General features: G+C 45.2%; 1 protein-coding gene across 11 annotated transcripts in view; it reads right to left on the reverse strand.

The window, feature by feature from the left end:
* PMS1 (PMS1 homolog 1, mismatch repair system component) overlaps positions 1-19,599 on the reverse strand; it is a 122,508-nt gene that overhangs the window by 17,364 nt on the left and 85,545 nt on the right. For 10 of the 11 annotated variants that reach the window (XR_004002544.1, XM_030579538.1, XM_030579535.1 and 7 more), the window contains 3 exons: positions 15,052-15,968; positions 2,529-2,987; positions 335-465 (listed from right to left, as the gene is read on the reverse strand). Coding sequence is in view for 10 of the 11 variants with exons in the window: in XM_030579538.1 (XP_030435398.1) it covers positions 335-465; positions 2,529-2,987; positions 15,052-15,968 (1,507 nt within the window). In the remaining variant the exon portion in view is untranslated. Of the gene's footprint in view, positions 1-334; positions 466-2,528; positions 2,988-15,051; positions 15,969-19,599 lie in introns of those variants that run through there. The other variant, XM_030579543.1, reaches the window with a different exon arrangement.

Here is a 19,599-nt window from a genome sequence, read left to right on the forward strand (position 1 = left end):
AATTTATCAACATTCAGTTGCAGTTTGGGCCAGCAGTCACAGCACAGGACTGAGAATTAGGAGACCTGAGTTTTATTCCTGACAAAATGTTGGTTTGAAGCTCTGCTCTATCTCCTCACTAACTAGCCATCATTTTCCATTTTCCAATGCTCTGAGTGACAGAGATGATGCTCTTAGCCAGATAGGAATATCTTTGAATGCTGAGGAACTGAGGGTACAGATGGTTTGATTGGTGAGGAGATATAGATTTATAATATATCATATATGCAGTCATTTCAACTGTGAAATAAAAAAGTTTCAGTAGAGTCAAAATAAATACAAAACTACATCATACCTGGTGTCATTTTTATCCTAAAACCATTTGCTATAAGCCTTGGATCCGACAAATAAATTGATCCATTTAAATTTTGGCAATCCTTTGTCATATTGTAGAGAGAATCCATATAATGAGATCCGTTGAACAAACTGAAAAACAAGCAAGCAAACAGTAATTTCACAAGGCTTAAAATAACAAAGAAACGATAATAAACAGAGAGAAGGAGTGAACAATATATTTACTACCAGCATGACAATTCCAGGATTACAGGCTGTTAACCAAGTAGTATAATCTATTAGCCATTTTAAAAATTAAATGTACATATGAAAAAATCCAGGGATAAACAGATTTTTATTTGTAAAAGGGCAACATTAGATTTTTTTGGAAAACAGAAAGTACCATAAAAACTCCAGGTCAAATCAACTTGAAAAAGACAGACTTGAGTGTGATAATTTTCTTTTTATATCCCAAAGATCTGTGTTTTATTTTTTGTAACTGATATGCTAACAATAAATTACCTGAATCAAAAGCATATTCCTATTATTCCAAGAAAAAAGCATCATGATTTAAAATTAAAATTGCTAGATAATAAAGTTGTTATTAAAAACTAGATGGCAAGAATGATCCAAATTAATATATTCAAAATATTATAACACGTAGGAACTGTTAAAGTATGCAGATAAGGATACCAATTCTCTTACATTTTATATATTTTCTCTAAAAGAACCCCAAAATCTAGATGGTTAGAAATTAACATTAGACCTTGCCTGTTCCACAACCAATAAAAGTTGGTGAGCAGCTGTGGAAATAGGGCGTATTTAGCAAAGCTCTGGATGATGAATAAAATAATTTTTTTTTAGAAGTATCTGGCCCTCACTTCACAAGTCTAAAATCAATGACAAAATTCCTACTAACTTCAATACGAGCAGGACTAGGTCTCTTTCTAATTTTAAAACATGGTGTAAATGTAAAAGTAACATTTCCCTGTAGATTTAAAAAGAAATGTTACTTACCTTAGAGTAACTGGAGTTCTTTGAGTTGTGTGGTCTGTATCTACCTCATGACAGAGCCAGTGGTGCTGATTAAGGTCAGGTGGTGAATATTAGTATCACCAAATCCCCTTTTTGTGATGAGGGAAGGTACTGTTGGTATGGGCAGCAACGTTCCCTTCTTTTGCTTACTGTTACTGGAGGTGGTCCTACCTCTTCAGGGGTCAGCGGTTTCAAAGTACCGTTGGCTCTCTATACCATAGGCCAGACCTGTGCTCCCCTTGAGATCCTGACACAACTGGAACAGGATGCAGAGTCTGACCAGATTGGGAGGGTGCAGGGGAACAAGTCCTCTTCTTAGATGAGGACTTGGGAGGGGATTTCTCCTTTTTATGAGGGTGTTCGTTCTTAATCTCCTCCCATTTACTGTGCCTGCTAAGGTCCTTAGCTCTGTCCTCTCATGATCCAGAACAGGTTAGTACTGTACTCATAGGGGCACTTCTCAGCATCTACAACCAATTAACCGGGAGTCTGATGATCAGGGTTGGCCTGGGGCCTCATTGAGCAATCCAGCAGGGATTTTCTGAGCTGGAATTCTCAAGATTGCCAGGTTCATAGGGGAAAGGAATGCCAAATATTCCAACTTGGAGGAGATGTTAATCTCCCCAGGCAACAGAAACAAGTGTCATGGAAGTCACTAACTGGGAAGACCTGGGGACAGGCCACATAGCTCTTGAAGCCAGAGATCTTAGACATACCAAGTACTTCAAATGGTGCGAAAACTGGGGTGGAGGAATGCCCCCAAAACCTCTAACACTAGCTAACTCAAAATCACCACTAATTAACTAGATAAAGATAAAAAAAAATTACAGAAAAATTTGAAATTGAAGCAGGACTGCTAGTAAAAATGCAGACAGTGGAGGGGTTCTGTCACAGACCATGGATGGTAGAAAGCAACTGAAGAGGCAGGAAATCCACACCAGCCCCTATGCTCTCAATTTGGAACACAAGGAGACACAGGCACAATCTTCTGGTCTCAGGTGCATGGAGATCTTGTGCACTTTGGATGAGGGACCATCATTTAAAGAAAAATTTGTGCCTATGGCCTCCACAGTGTTTACAGTAGATAATTACTATGTGATACTTAAAAAAACAAAACCAACCACAAACAAACAAATGAAAAAAAAAATCCATCACAACACCCCTGCTCCACACTACTGTACCTGTCAGTTAATACAATTGCCTTGTCCAGTTTCTCTACAGGAAGTTTGTGTTGCTCCAGTAGTTTTTTATAAAGTAGGGCTTCTTCCACTCTATATGGATTTAGCAACATGATTTTTTTTTCAGAAGCAATTATCCATGCATCAGGAAAACTCAGGTGACAGATTAGGCAAGACTCATTTTTATCAAATTTTTTCTTCTCAAGCCTCTGAAGTTTATGTTTGAAAGAACTCATAGAAAAGGGCACCTGTACAATTTTCATATCTTGGTTATGTCTCTGTTTCTTTTCAATTTGAGACTGAAAAAGTTTGTCAAGTTTCTGCTGGTCAGAGAGAGAAGTCTTCAGTTTGGACTTGTATCTTTTTTCTGTCTCTTTTGTTGATCTCTGTATTCTCTGCTCTACAGCTTTCTTGGTTTGTCTGTTGTATCGTTCCAGGTCTTTCGTGGCTTTTTCTTCATACCTAAATGGAGAGTGGGGCAGGGTGTGGGAGAGAAATCACAATTGTAACAAACTAAAGGCCAGATTGTGACACTCATTCTAATACAGTCATGCATCTCCACTCCTTTTCATAGCCACATTAGCTTTCTCTGCACCCTGACCCAGGTACTCAGCACTCCTGTATTCTACCCCATTGACCAAGTGGGTGAGAAGTGTCTGAACAGTGGACGGAGCCTTGCCTCTACCCCAGTGTGACAGCCAGAAGAGCCCAGCTGCTACTTCTGCTTTACACCTGAACGCTCAATCTAACCTTAAATTTATAACCAGAAATACAGTTTCAGAAGTACATGTTCAACTTATAGGCACTTAATTTGTATTGCAGAGTAAATGCCACTTGGCATTTTGACTTCAAATGGTTTTGAATTTTGATTGTATAGACATAAAAAACTGACACTGACACCTACATTCATAATTTTTGGGAACTACTGATGATAGCCATATCAATCAACTTATCAGAGAAGTGCAGACATTTGTTAGCAAACTGCTATGGAATACTGCTTACCCAGCCCCAGGGCTAAATTATAAGAGCCTCAGGAAAATACTTTCTTCAAGCAGGATTTCAATAAGAGCCTAGTCTACGAAGATCAGTTTGAATAACTTTATAAAGAAATAAAATTACATTGATGTAGTTTATTGTAGAGATTCTTTAAACACATTTTAACTATACAAACATTAAATAATGCTATGGATCAGACCATCTTTAGAAAGACTTTAGTTTGGAGAGAATTTGAAAAGACTGAGATTGCCAGGCATTCTAAACTAAACAAAGACATAAATTATGACTGGTACAGAGAAGGTAAACGAGGATCTCCTATTTACTCCCTTTTATAATATAAAAGCAAATGGATACTCAATGAAAATGAGAGAAAAAATTTAAAAATGATAGACTTCTTGTTACTCAACATATATATTATTATCCTGTAGAACTCACTGTCACAACATATCACTGAGTCCAAGTACACAGCAGAATTCCAAAAAAACCATGATTCATTTATATGAATAATGAGATGATTCACAGTTACATTACATAGGCTAAAAATAATACAGGATATAAATTATCTTGCTTAAGCCAACCACTAACTGACTGGGGTTAAGGAAGAAACTTTCCTATAAGCAGGCTATTCTTTAAATGTCCACTCTGGGATTTCTTATACCTTCCCTCGATGCGTCTAGTTCTAACCACTGTAAGAAACAAGGTACTGAACAACACTGGCTACTAGTCATTTTTATGGAAATTCTTGTGTTCCTCTGTGGCTATACATACCGGGTAACACTCAGACCCTTCAAGTGAGGACCTCTTTTATATCAGTGCTTAAGTATAAAGGGGATTGAGATCGTGTGTCTAGCTATGCAACCCTTGCACTGGCTGTTGGTGAGTACGTAAGTGAGTAATCATATTGACTTCATGGGAGTAAGCAGGAGTGAGTGCTGAACAACAGGGATGGGTATTGCACAGTCAGGCTCTATGACGCTTAAAAAATTGCTATGAGCTTTTTTGTGGACACGACTAAGAAAATAACCTTAACATTATTATAGGTTATATAAAGGCAGGGACTTAACAATACAGATCTATAGGGTTGATTGCCTCCCACACACAAATCTTAATGTTTGAAGACCTTAGCAGCAATTTGCTCAATTCTCCTTTCCTACCCCATTCACTATCCTGGATTCTGTCTAGTAATACAGCTGATTTCCAATAAGAAGCACTATTATCGTATATCAGTATTGGAAATAAGTATTTTAACTGGTCTTCTGTTAATTTATTCACTGATACTTGCTGGAACAGTCAGGTTCAATTATCTGCACGTATGGTGGAAAATAAGATCAACAGAAGGGTCACCATTTGTAATTAATTATAATGTGCTAACATTCACATATGGTACTAATATTTAGTTTACTAAAGCAGTCATCTTGGGATGAGCAATAAATCATGTCCAAGAAAAATATGGAGTAAATGTTAAGATAAAAAACATCTGCTACTTGTAAAATTAATGGGTGAAATCACTTGAACAGAAAAACTTAATTCTGAATATTGGGTTATAACTTTGACCTGATCCATACTCATTTAATTCTGTGCCTACTGGGTTTCCAATGACAAATTAAAACTTTTAAACCCCACACATTTAAGGAACGCTTGTTATTATACGTTTAATTCAGGAGAAACTCCAGTCCTGCAAGTGTTGAGTTTGGGGGCTTTGTAGGTATCTGACAGTGTCCAGTCTAGATTCAGAAAGTAAACAGCAGGGTCACTAAGAAGGAAAGCTATCCATTTCCCTTTTCAAGAAAGATCTTTCAGCATAGGCAAGTGTGATCCATAGGGGCCAGGAGAAATACAGGTAGTTGCCTCCTGGCTAATTAGAGGTGACTTAGGAAGTTTGACTAGAGATGATGCTGGAATTCTCAATTCAAAAGCAAAGAATTTTTTTAAGGAAAATATCAGGCTAGCTCCAAAAGAAGCTTTGCTCAAGGAGGAAAAATAAGGCTTCCTCCCATCTGACTTACCCTACGTTTTACTATTTCTCACTTGTACCTTAAGCCCAGATGGAAAGATTTAGCAAGCACTGAGAAATCCACGACATGGGAATTCCAAGACTGTTATAGAGAAGCAAGTAGGATAATTTGAATAGGGCAACCTTTGGCAAAATTTGACCCGAAAGAGCCCCAAATACCCCAAAATAAAATAAAGAGGACATCCTTTGGCAAGTCAGTTCATCCAGATAATGCAAGTCACTTATTTCAAACTCTACTGTATTTGATAAGTATCACATTCCAGGGCTGCTTTTGAGGAAAATATACCTCTTCTATGACAATAGCTTTTGTCTCTTGACTTTTATTGGAAGCTTGTAAAAGTGTATGGACTGTGGAGGACAATCTGTATTTTCTTAGACTACCCTTTTAAATACACAATCCCCTTGTTACTATGTGGTTCTCAACCAGGGGGCCAGGACCCCTTCGGGGCCCATGAGCAGGTTTCAGGGGGTCCGCCAAGCATGGCCAGTATTAAACTCGCTAGGGCCTAGGCCAGAAAGCCAAAGCCCTGTTGTGCAGGACTATAGCCCGGGGCCCTGAGCCAACACCTGGGGCTGAAGCCTGAGCAACTTAGCTTTGTGGTGCTCCCTGTGGTGCCCCAGGCATCTGCCCTGCTTGCTACCCCTTAACATCAGCCCTAGCTTTTATATGGAGAAAAACAGTTGTTGTAGCACAGGTGGGCTGTGGAGTTTTTATAGCATGTTGGGTAGGCCTCAGAAAGGAAAAGGCTGAGAACCTCTGCGATTGGTGACCTAATTTATCCAGGCTGTACCTAGTGGACCGAGTTAGTAGAGAACTACATTTTTTATTAAACATTGAACAAATCTTCAAGATTGCTACCATTGAGAAGACAACTATAGATCTTTCTGCTTTGGTAGCTTCTCTTAGATCTTTGGTCTCTTGCATTGTTGCTTGCCTTAGCCAACACTTATGCACTGAACCATAAGACTTAGCTGTTATATCCATCTGAAAGAGGGAAATCTGCAACACTCCTGACAACAGTTTTGATGAAAATAAAGAAAACATTAGGGAGCTGACCTTTGTACCCAAATTGATAATAGGTAAGTTTTTGCAAATGGGAAAAATTAGTTTTTGTAACAAATGCTAGCTGGATATTTCTTATATTCTGGAAATTCGTCTCTATCTAATATATCTTTAGGATGGAATTACACTAAATGTTGCTTTGCTGGCAGAAGATGACAAGTGTTACTGCTGGTGTCTATCACAGAATATTGTTCAAAGGTATTATTAGCTTAATTAAATTATATGGAAATCAGCTTCAACAGATATTCTATATATAGTGTATATTCACTTTCTATCCAAGAACAATCCAATTTTTGTTTAAAATTAAATGCTTGTAGAATATTAAAACTGAGATTTTAATTGCAGAAAAGTTAAGAAAAAAATAGAATTAGGGTTCCCATAACAACATGCCTGGCTTGGGTAACCTGCCAGGAGTTAAAACTCCTACTGGCATAGATAAGACGGTTACTCACCTTTGTAACTGTTGTTCTTCGAGATGTGTTGCTCATATCCATTCCAGTTAGGTGTGCGCGCGCCGCGTGCACGTTCGTCAGAAGATTTTTACCCCAGCAACACTCGGTGGGTCGGCTGGGTGCCCCCTGGAGTGGAGCCGCTATGGCGCCGGATATATACCCCTGCTGACCCAGCCACCCTTCAGTTCCTTCTTGCCGCCTACTCCGACAGAGGGGAAGGAGGGTGGCTTTGGAATGGATATGAGCAACGCATCTCGAAGAACAACAGTTACAAAGGTGAGTAACTGTCTTTTCTTCTTCGAGTGCTTGCTCATATCCATTCCAGTTAGGTGATTCCCAAGCCTTACGCAGGCGGTGGGGTCGGAGTGAAATGTGGCAGAATGTAAAACTGCTGAGCCAGAGGCTGCAGCATCTCTTGACTGTTGAACCAGAGCATAATGCAAAGCAAAGGTATGGACCGAGGACCATGGAGCTGCACGACAGATGTCGTGGGTAGGTACATGAGCCAGCAAGGCGGCAGATGAAGCCTGAGCCCTGGTAGAATGCACGGTGATGTGGCTTGGGGAAATATGAGCCAAATCATAACTAGCGAGGATGCACGCCATCACCCAAGATGAGATCCTCTGAGAGGAAACAGGTAGGCCTTTCCTTCGGTCGGCTACCACGACAGAGAGTTGGGGCGTTTTACGAAATGGTTCTGTCCGCGCAATATAAATGCGAGCGCTCTACAGATGTCCAGAGAGTGCAATTGCTGCTCCCATTGCGTTGAGTGTGGGTAACATGAAAGGCCGAAACCACCTTAGGGAGAAAAGCCGGGTGTGGTCGTAACTGCACCTTGTCTTTGTGAAACATAGTGTACGGCGGAACCACTGTAAGAGCCCTGAGCTCGGAGACTCGTCTGGTCGATGTAATGGCTACGAGGAAAGCTGTCTCCCAAGACAGGTATAGCAGCGAGCAGGTCGCTAACGGCTCGAATGGGGGAGACATAAGTCTGGTTAAAACCAGGTTGAGGTCTCAGGTTGGGGCTGGGCGGCGTACTCGAGGGTATAAGCGCTCCAAGCCCTTGAGTGACCTCGAACCCATAGAGTGTGAGAATACGGAATGACCACCTTAGCCTGGGTGGAAGGTAGAGATGGTTGCCAAGTGTACCCTCAGCGATGACACTGCTAGGCCCTGCTGTTGTAGGCCAGAGGTAGGCCAAATAGTGGGGATCGAGACCTCAGTAGGAGTAAGATCAAGCGTTTCGCACCTGTAGGAGAAACGCTTCCACTCGGCCAGGTACGTTGACCAGGTGGAAGGCTTCCTGCTACCCCGGTTTAGTCACGCAGCAGTCACACTGTGAGGTGAAGAGACTGCAGGTCCGGATGGCGAAGCCTGCCGGGGTCCTGAGTTATGAGGTATGGGTGGAATGGCAGGGTAATTGGGTTGGCTATTGACAGGTCGAGCAACGTGGTGTATCAGTGCTGCCCGGACTACGCTGGAGTGATCATGATGATGCGCGCTCTGCCCCTGCGGAGTTTGAGCAGGACCCAATGAACCAGCAGGAACGGTGGGAAGGCATAAAGGAGTTGGCCCTTCCACTGCATCAGGAAAGCGTCCGAGATCGAGCCCGGGGAGAGACCTTGGAAGGAGCAGAACATCTGGCATTTCCTGCTCTCACGGTAAGTGAACAGGTCTATGTGGGGAAAAAGTTTCCACTTCTGGAAAATAGAATGCATCACATCGGGGCAGAACGACCACTCGTGAGACAGGAAAGACCTGCTGAGTTGAAGAGCCAAGGTGTTCCGAACGCCTGGGAGAAAGGACGCTACCAGATTTATCGAGTGGGCTATGCAAAAGTCCCAGAGATGTATGGCCTCCTGACAAAAGGGGGAGGACCATGTCCCTCCCTGGTTGTTTATGTAGCACATGGCCATTGTGTTGGCTGTAAACACTGAGACACCACGGCCTTGCAGCTGCTGCTGGAACCCCTGGCACGCCAGGCGGACTGCTCTCATTTTTGGACATCGATGTGGAATGCCAGCTCCTGAGAAGACCAAAGGCCTTAAGTTCGAAGGGGACCGATGTGAGCACCTGAGCCGAGAGATGACGCGTCCGTCGTCAGGGACAGTGAGGGCTGGGGCGGATGGAACGGCATCCCTGACTACACCAGGGAGGGAGTTAGCCACCATTCTAGGGAGCCTAGGGTGCTCAAGGGAATGGTGACTATCGTGACCATTGGGTCCCTGTCCGGATGGTATGGCGAGTTGAGCCAAACTTGGAAAGGACGGAGGCGGAGCTTGGCGTGTTTGGTTACAAACTTGCAGGCAGACATGGGACCCAGGAGACCGAGACAAGTGCAAGCTGAGGTCATTGAGAAAGTCTACAGACCTCGGATGATTGTTGCCATTGCCTGAAACCGTGGCTGTGGTAAGCAGGCTCCGGCTAGGTCGGAGTCCAGGATAGCTCCTAGGAAGTCTAACCTCTGCGTGGGAACCAGAGTGGTATGTTCTATAGTAATCATCAGGCCTAGATGTGTGAATAGGTCCTTGACGATGCCCACATGCTGAGTGATTTGTGTCTCAGAGTCTCCTCGGATAAGCCAATCGTCCAGATACGGAAAAACGCATATTTGACGTTGGCGAAGGTAGGCGGCAACTACGGCCATACACTTGGTCAATACCCGTCGGGCTGTAGAAAGGCCAAACAGCAGGACTGTAAACTGGAAGTACTGACGGTTGGCTAGAAAGTGGAGGTATCTCCTGTGCGGAGGGAAGATGGCGATGAAAAAGTACGCATTCTTCATATCGAGAGCGGCATACCAGTCTCCAGGATCCAAGGACGGGATAATGGTTCCCAGGGACACCATGCAGAACTTCAACCTTATCATAAACTGGTTGAGTCCTCGCAGGTCTAGGATAGGTCTGAGCCCTCCATTCGAGTTGGGGATAGGGAATAACGGGAGCCAAACCCCTTGCCCCTTTCGTCCATCGGCGTCTGCACCTCTTGTAAAAGGAATTGCTCGTGAGAGGGGTCCCTGAAGGGTGACAGGGTTGGAACAATTGGAGGTGGTACCCATAGTCCACCATGCATAGGACCCAGCGATCTGAAGTTAACTGGGACCACGCCAGGAGAAAGTAGGAGTGGGATCCCGGCCTGTAACTGGTATGCCGCCCTTGGGTGCACCTTCGAAAGTTCGTCTTTGGTCCCGGTGGTGATTGCGAGGGACCTTGATCTTGGCCCTCTAGGGGTCTTGATGGTTGTCTGTAACCATCTCGGCCGCGCTGTCTGCCAAAGTCCTGTCTCTGGCTAGGCACAGAGTATGGCGGTGTGGCTGGGGACGGAAAGGCCTGCCTGTGGTCTCCGGCGAATCATGCTGAGAGAGCGTATTAGGACCCTGTTGTCCATCACGCTTTGCAGCCTGAGGCTGTCTTTGCCGCGAAGAGGCCTTTACCATCAAATGCGAAGTCCTGAATGGTATACTGCAGCTCCGGACGGAGGCTTGAAACCTGAAACCATGAGATGCGCCTCATGGCAACACCTGAGGCCAGAGTCCTGGCTGCTGAGTCTGCTGCATCCAATGAGGTCTGGAGGGAAGCTCTGGCCACCTTTTTCCCTTCCTCCAAGAGGGCAGCGAACTCTTGGCGGGAGTCTTGAGGGAGAAGCTCCATAAACTTAACTACTGCCACCCAGGTGTTATAATTATAGCGGCTAAGCAAGGCTTGTTGATTTGCCACCCAGAGCCGTAAGGCCCCTGCAGAGTACACCTTGCGGCCGAGTAGGCTCATTCGCCTAGCCTCCTTCGATTTCGGGGCTGGCGCCTGCTGGCCATGCCATTCCCTCTCCTTAACGGACTGAACGACTAGTGAGCAGGGCAGAGGATGGACATACAAGTAGTCGTACCCCTTAGAGGGCACCATATATTTACGCTCGACTCCCCTGGCCGCAGGAGGGATAGAGGCTGCGGACTGCCACATAGTATTGGCATTCACCTGGATGGTCCGAATAAATGGGTAGGGCCCCTCCAGTGGGGCAACCGCCGATAGAATGCCCACTACCAGGTCCTCTACCTCCGGGACCTCCTCCACCTGGAGGTCCATATAGAGTGCTACCCTCCTTAGGAGGTCCTGATGGGCTCTCAGGTTGTTGGTGGGCACATCAGAATCGTGGTCCTGAGCATAAGAGCTGTCCGTGTGGGATGACACTGATGCGTGTCTGGATGGTCATGGAGGTGCTGAAAAACCATGGGCAGAGTCTCTGACTCTATCGGACCTTGCCCAACTCGGCACCGGGGACTGGTACCGGGAGGCGTACCGGTAGCTGGAATGAGATCCAGACCTGCGACCAGAGCGGTGCCGGGAGGTCGATCGAGATCTCGAGGCTCGACGTCGGGAGCAGCTACAGGAATCACGGTGCCTGTAGCGGTGCCGGGAGCTGGAACGGTGCCGAGAGTAGCGAGTTGGCGAACGGGATACCGACTGGTGCGGTGAGTGCAACCGGTACTGAGGAGGAGAACAGCAGCAGGACTGCAAGTGGTGTCGGGAGTAAGAGTGCCAATGGGACCTAGAGCATTTGCGGGACCGTGATCATGAACGGTGCAGCTCTGCTGTGCCGACAGAGGATGGTCATATCAAGGGAGGCTTGCCAAGAGACCACACTGGTGGTGCCGGGTCAAGCAGCATCGACTCTGTCATGGCAATAAGATCCCTTGCCATTGAGAATGCGTGGAGGGAACAGTAGGCTCAACCACAGTGCATACTGGGGAGCTGTCAGGCACCGGATTTGACGGCCCTCGTGGGACCGGGATCGACGGTGCCGACGTCGGCGGTGCCTCGGCAGGCGTCGGTGCCGGGCGATCCAACTTAGACAGAGTCTCTGGCTGCGGTGCAGTTGGCACGGAAGCAGCGGGAGCAGTAAGCTCAACTATAGCGCGTACCGGGGAGCTGTCAGGCACCGGATTTGACAGCCCTCGTGGGACCGGGATCGACGGTGCCGATGTCATCAGTGCCTCGGCAGGTGTCGGTGCCGGGCGATCCGACTTAGACAGACTCTCTGGCTGCGGTGCAGTTGGTATGGAAGCAGCAGGAGCAGGAAGCTCAACCACAGCACGTGCTGGGGAGCTGTCAGGCACTGGATTCGACGGCCCCGTGGGACCGGAATCGACGGTGCCGATGTCATTGGTGCCTCGGCAGGCATCGGTGTCAGGCGATCCAACTTAGACGAGCTCTCTGGCTGCAGTGCAGGTGGCACGGAAGCAACAGGAGCAGGGAGCTCAACCACGGCGCGTGCTGGGGAGCCATCAGGCACTGGCAGGAGGAGTCGTAGGCTCTCTCGACCTAGGAGAGAGGGAGCGGTGCCGAGTCGACTTTGGTGCTGGCGACGGCCGGTGCCGAAAGGCCTTGGCAGTACCGGCAGGGTCCGGTGCCGAGGAGGCGCTTCTGCCCGCCGATTGATCATCGCTCGGTGCCAAAGGCAGAGGGGTAAGTGAAAGTCCCGCTCCTTTTTGTTCGCGGCTTAAAAGCCTTGCAAATGGGGCACTTAGCTGTCAAGTGCGATTCCCCGAGGCACTTCAAACAGGAGCTGTGCGGACCTCCTGTCGGCATCGGCCTGTGGCAGGCAGAGCACGGTTTAAAACCCGGTGAGCCGGGCATGGGCTCTGGCACCGGGTGCAGGGAAGGGGCTGCTCCCCGAACCCCACTAACTATTACTAAACTAACTATGCTAGTAAAGAAAAAACGTATAACTATATAAATATATATATAAAAGGATTATAACTATATACACGAGAACTACGAGTAGCTAGGGAAGTGGAGGTCAGCTAAGCCGCGCTCCACTGCTCCAACGACCGACACGGTTGGTAAGAAGGAACTGAAGGGTGGCTGGGTCGGCAGGGGTATATATCCGGCGCCATAGCGGTGCCACTCCAGGGGGCGCCCAGCCGACCCACCGAGTGTTGCTAGGGTAAAAATCTTCCGACGAACGTGCACGCGGCGCGCGCACACCTAACTGGAATGGATATGAGCAAGCATTCGAAGAAGAACAGAGGGTTATTGGTGCACACAAGCCTTCCCAATGCGTCAAGCTTCAGTTCGCAGGGAAGGTCATATAATGCAAGCAAGCAACATTTTTAAGGTCTTGAAATGTGTGAAAATATTGTAAAATCAGGTTAAAAAAATTTGGTGTTAATATGAATGACATATCTAGAGATAGGTCTTCATTTTAGGTAATATGGAGATTCCAGTATTCAGGATTTGGTAACTCATCTGTAATTTCATTGGAGGGGACATTTATAATGGAAAAAGAGCAAACTGGATATAAGGTTCAATGATTTTATGAACAAAAGTGACAGTTACAACTACACAAGTTGATAAGTGTAATTGAGCTGCATGCTTCATAGTACAAAATGATTACTTGTGAGGTCAAGGAGGAACTGTTCTTTCCCTGCTCCCACTGACTATGGCATTGTACTACATAACTGACTAGGTGCATTATGGACTGTTTTCTTTTCTCAGCGTCTCAGACACTGGCTCCTACCAGAATCAGGATGTTAGAGATAATGGAAGAGTTTGAATTAGTATTGCAAATCCCATATTCCTAACACTGTTTTAGCTTTTAAAAGCAGCTTCTCAGTGGCAAGCTTCATAAGCGACCATCACATCCCACACAGGAAAAATTATCTCATTCTTTTTGCTCCTAGCAGCAGTTTAGTTGGAGAAGAACTTAGCTCTGAAGTCAATGGCAAAACTTCCACTAACTTCAGTGGGTAGAGAATCAGATGATTAAAGAAAAATATGAGCAAGTGACTGTTTTAGAGATATGGTTAATTTAATTCTTCCCTACAAGCCACAGAGCCTCTCTGTGGCTGGTGCTTAAGACAATCTACTTTTTTGGATGTTGGGAAGAGCTGAGATCTCTGAATCGGTGGGGATTTGGGTAGCATGAAATATTTCTCAGAATTCATCATCTGATGAAGTTTTTTATACATAGTTATGGGGCCTGGGATACCTTCTGGACTTAAGGGGCTTTGGGCTGTTGTTTTTTTTGTAAATGTATTTAAAAAAACAGAACAACCTGTTCAAATTCCTAGAGCCTGGGAAAAGTTCTTTTTGCATAGAGCACTGAAAAAAATAAATAAAATAGGAGATGGAGGAGAGAAGGATTGGGGAACTACATGGTGGTGGATCCTCAGCTGCTAACCAATTCCTCCCACAACACACCCAGAATGACAGCCTTGTGTGATTCAGGCACTGTACAGCTCCTGCCTGATTATTCTAAAAACTGGACTTACTCAGCCAGCAGAACTGTGACAGCTCAAGAGGGTGAGGGCATCCCAGCAAATGCACAGATAAGGCCAGGATTTTGCCTCTAAAAACACATGATAATGACAAGATCATTATATTTTATTGAAGGTAATGGAGAGTAATTGTTAAAAAAAAAATGCAGTGACATTCTGTGTGATCTTATACACCAGTGCAGTCCCATTGACCACAAAACAGCTGAATGGGATATAAATCAGCACAGTGAATCTGCCGGCCCTTGGAAAAAAGTTGCCCAAAATGTGCCTTGGTATTTGGCAAAAGAAGGTTGGTGATAGTAACTGCTCTGAGATGTGTATAATAGCACAGAGAGAACACAACATGTGCCAAGTGTTTAAAGAATAAATAAAAAATCTGCCAAAGTAAGAGGGGGTCTTTGTCTACAAGAAAATATAATTTTAATGAGTTGCAAAAATTGAAGTATTTTACGAAAGACAGCAACATATTTAAATTGAAAAACAGAGTGGAAAAATTAGTAATATCGAAATGAGTAATTCAGAAAGCAGTACATATCTGCACACAGTAAACATCATAATTAGCAATACAACCTTTAGCCAGGATGGTGTTCTTGGCAAGCCAAAAAACATTTTCCATCTTGTTTTTTTATAAATGATGTGGATGTAATTTTTCATTTTTTGCACCCAGTGAGTCACCCAGAATGAAAACTACATGGCTTAGAGGTCAGGCGCAAACTCTTGAAACTTACTTCTTTTTCTCCTCTCTGCTCAGTTTCTCCCATAGTCCTTCAATTTTCAGCATCAAGTCCTCCATGTTGGCCTTTGGGTGATCAGTTAATAATCTAGAACGATATTCTTGGGTGAACAGCGCAACTGCTGACATGGGTTTCCTGATTATTTGATTACTAATTAAATCATAGGCCATGATCTGTCCTGCTTTATCATTAACCACATTCGTTTTTTTAATATTTTGATTGGAACTCTGCTGATCACGATCTTGTTCATCAGTATTTTCATTTGCCTTATGATCTGTTATTCCTCCTACTTCAGGTATCAGAATCTTTACAGGTTCCAGGTTCTCTCCTGTAGCATTTTTAAGTGCATTCCCCTTGCTCCAGTTATCAGCAGAGATTTCAGATACATACTCAGGGACTGTATTTGCCTCATTTTTTTCCACTTCATTAGCGTAACTGGCTCTCAAAGGATGCTCACTTCTGTTTTTAGATTGAGTGTCCATGTGAGTACTGCCATCTAGGGTTAATGTTACACTATATCCATTCTGGCTGTCCTCACATGATAAATTATTTATGGAACTGTCTTGAGATATATCACTCACAATCACGTCAGTGCCAGAAACTTCTTTTCTATTGAGGAGACCATGAGTATTATCACTAGAAAATCTTTGATGCTTTAAGCAGACCTCTGTGTTTTTTCCTGCTTGACCATTTTGCACATCATTACTGGATGAAAAGGATGAAGTATGTGCATGTGGATCACTGTTTCCAAATGGCTCCATTTTATTAACAAGCACATCTGTTTGTTCTGTTTCATTAACAACTACGTCTGCTGAGGTAACATCTGTTTTATTAGTTTCACAAGAAACTGTATCAGGTGGTAGCCCATACAGCGATGTCAATACATTTTCAACAGCAGATAAGACAGATTCCTGAAAAGAAAACTCATAAGCATTAGGACAAATTGTCAATGAAAATGTACTTGACAGTTGTTGACACAACACAATAGCAATAAAAAAACAATTCTATTCACTGTATTTTTTGAGTTAATTTAGATTGACTGTATTATGAAGTATTAGTAATTCATACATTCTCATTAAAACATGCCAAACATTCACTAATCAGTGAGATCCCTTAGCCTTAAATCTTTCACTATAAATACTTTTGCTCCACTGATAAATTTTAATAATTAATAATTTTAATACCACGCTTTCTCTATGACCTAGTACTTGTATGTTGTTTCTTTAGAACAGTATTAGCATATCTATTCTCACTCAGTATACACTAATTGGAGTTAGAAACACACTCTCAGGGTGGAATGGACTAACCACCAAGTCAAGTTAGCTTCACAATCTTAGTGAGAGTGTTCGTTCACAGAATGGTTCAAAGACTGTTTTTATATAAATGGTAGAAAATTTTAAAAAGAAACAAAAAGAAAGAAAACTTCTTTAGAGTAAAAGGAGAGTTTTAAACAAACTTAAATGTGAAAATAATCTGCTTATGTTTAACAGATGTATTAGAGCATAAGTAGACGTGTCTGACGAAGTGGGCATTCACCCACGAAAGCTTATGTTCCAATACATCTGTTAGCCTTTAAGATGCCACAGGACTCTTTGTTGCTTTTTACAGGTCCAGACTAACACAGCTACCCCTCTGATACCTGCTTATGTTTATTTTCACACAAATTATATTGAAATATCATTTAGCTTGTGATTCTAACCCACAAAACCAAGAAAATGCATTGTTAAGAGAGGTGGCAACCTATTAGTCTAGACTGTGCCACCCTTAAGGGTTGTCTCCCATAATCCATGCTATGGGGGTATGATTTCTAAAGCATACTAATGTGCTGTGCATTAATTGGGCTGCTTCAAACAGCACTACATTAAAGCGTGCTAGGGAACCTTTAATGTGAATGTAATACTACGCAACACAGAGCACATTAGAAATCATACTCCTGTAGTGTATATTATTCCATTCTGAAGAGAAGCCCTTATCTACCTTGACCAGTGTAAGCAAACCCACTGATTTCCATGGTACTACTCATGATCTAAGGTGCTATTCAGTGATAGTAAGTGTATCACAATCTGCCTCTATGCGATCTCTGATACAAGACTCAATGGGCCAAGTTTCAACCTCAGTCATGAATATTAAATCCTGTAGCTCCATGATGTGAAAGGGCATGCCACACACACACAATGGCAAAATTTGGCCCTAAACAGAAACAACTCAAGTTTTTAATATTAATATTGTATTTAAATCCCCCACTTAATGTAAGTAACTATAAAATTATGAAAAGAATTGTGTAAAAAGGACATAAATCATGTTTCTGTTTACAGACTAGTCATTATAAAGCCATTTGAAGATGAAAAGTGCTATTGTGATATAAGTACTATGTATGACTGATTTAAGCAGTTCTGTGAAGAAAGAAATGAACTTATGACTTAAAATAATTGATGTTATAAAGTGTATAGCAGCAGGAATATACTACCAAACACCTGATCAGGATAGTGATGGTGATTATGAAATGCTCAGGGAGATTAGAGAGATACAGAGACAGAAAACACAATAATAATAGGGGATTACAACTCTTCTCATATTGACTGGTGTGAGAGGGCTACAGAAGAGTGTTCCTATTGAGAACTGTAACACTAAAAAGCCCCTCCCCCCAGCCTAGGGAAGAGCTACTAAACCCAGAACCCAACTGAGTTTGGGGGACAATAGAGGCAATAACAGGAACGGGCGTGGGAGTCAAAGGGTCAAAACTAAGGAACTGGAAGGGGACACCAAGCAGAGAGCCTGGGACAGCGCCATCTGCTCCTTGAAAGCGTCAAGAGAGCCGGTGGATGCTGCCCAGAGGAACTCTGCTGGGATACGTGAATGGATAAAAGAATGAAAAACAGCCCCACAGTTGCAGCACCCTCACCCCCGACAACGTCCCCTCCCTGGTGTTACGAATGGCCACCTTGGCCATGGCTGGGATGAGGCTGACGAGGTGGTCCCGTGACTTAGTGGGGCCTCAAACTGGGTGTGCATAAACAAACAAGTGCGGGAAGAAATGCAGCCAGAACCTCAATAAGCGGTTCTGGAGGAGCCGGAAAAGGGGCTGCAGCCTGGTGCACTGAAGATACACATGCTCCAGGGTCTCCCTCACGACACAAAAGGGACAGGCTTCAGGGACAGAGGTAAACCACGCCAAGTACACGCCCGCGTTCACGGCTCCGTGGAGGAGCTCCCAGCTGATATGCCGCGGGACTAAGATGGAATATAAACTGGCCCACCAGGGTTCCCCACCTTCCACCGCTGGTAAAAGGTCCTGCCACTTGGTATCAGGGCGGGACACGAGGGTGGAGTAATAAAACGTGTGCAGCACGAACATGTAGAGATGGTCCATTGGCACGGTTTGGAAACGAACCGGCTGCATTGCATGCAGCCGGCTCAAGATGCGAGCAGGGAGAGGCCGGAAAGGCTCACGGGGCAGAGGGCTGATGGAAAGATCCGGAGGGCCTGGAGTGAGGGGTGGGTGAGGCGCACCCTCTCGCAGAACCCGCTCAGGGGTAAACCGAGCCGCAGGAGGCAGGGCTGCCTCCACCTCCTGGAGTACACGCAGGGGGGTCGTAAGGGTGGAGAGCCTCATGTGCTGACTGAGCGCCTGGGGATCCACTCAACCCCCCAGGTCGTAGTCCAGGAGGTCTCCGATCTTGGTGACTCCTGACAGGACCAATCTCTGGTATATCAAGGGGGACTCCGCCACCTGCACATGAAGATGGAGATTGTGTAGCAGGGGCTCCATGAGGAGATCTATCCCCTCGGTGGCCAAGGGACCTGGTCGCTGAAACCAACCTCCAGGTCTGGAGAAGGTGCTGGTAGAAGACCAGCAGCTCGAAGAGGTCTCGTGGAAGACCTCTCGGATGGAGAAAAAAGAGCTGCCAGTCATATCAGAGCCCTCGCAGGCAGCAGAGGAAGGCATGTGCCAATATGATCCCCGCCAAGCCACCTGCACTATAAAGAAGTCTCTACAGGGCCTGGAGGCGGAAGACATGGACCTGCATGTGCATACACGTCAGGCCCCATCCTTCCTCTGCCAGGGGCAGATGGAGAATCCCTGCAGAGACCCAGTGCAGTCCCGGACAAAAAAACCCAGGACCAGCTTCTGGAGATTGGCCAGGAACACGGGGGGTGGGCACAGGGTGTTGAGTCAGTGCCAGAGCATGGACAGGACCAGTTGGTTAAGCACCAGCACTCTTCCCAGGAGGGAGAGGCACTGGAGCAGTCCTGTCCAGCCTCACAACCACCCAGTCACCCTGCCCTCTAAACCATGCCAGTTCTCCAGTGGAGATGGATGCGTGGCAGAGAAGTAAACGCCAAGATAAAGCAGCAGACGTGCGGTCCACCGGATGGCCTGAAGCACGGGTGGGAGGAAGCTCGCCCACCACCTGGCCCCGACCACCAGGCCAAAGCTCTTGACTTAGTTGACCCAGGCGGAGGAGGGCGCTGACTAAGCAGCTTGACAAGCCTCCACCTGCACCAGGTCGTCCGGGTCCTGGACCACGAGGAGCACGTTGT

Source organism: Gopherus evgoodei, chromosome 11, assembly GCF_007399415.2.
Source record: "Gopherus evgoodei ecotype Sinaloan lineage chromosome 11, rGopEvg1_v1.p, whole genome shotgun sequence".
In the NCBI taxonomy this organism is placed as follows: domain Eukaryota; kingdom Metazoa; phylum Chordata; order Testudines; family Testudinidae; genus Gopherus; species Gopherus evgoodei.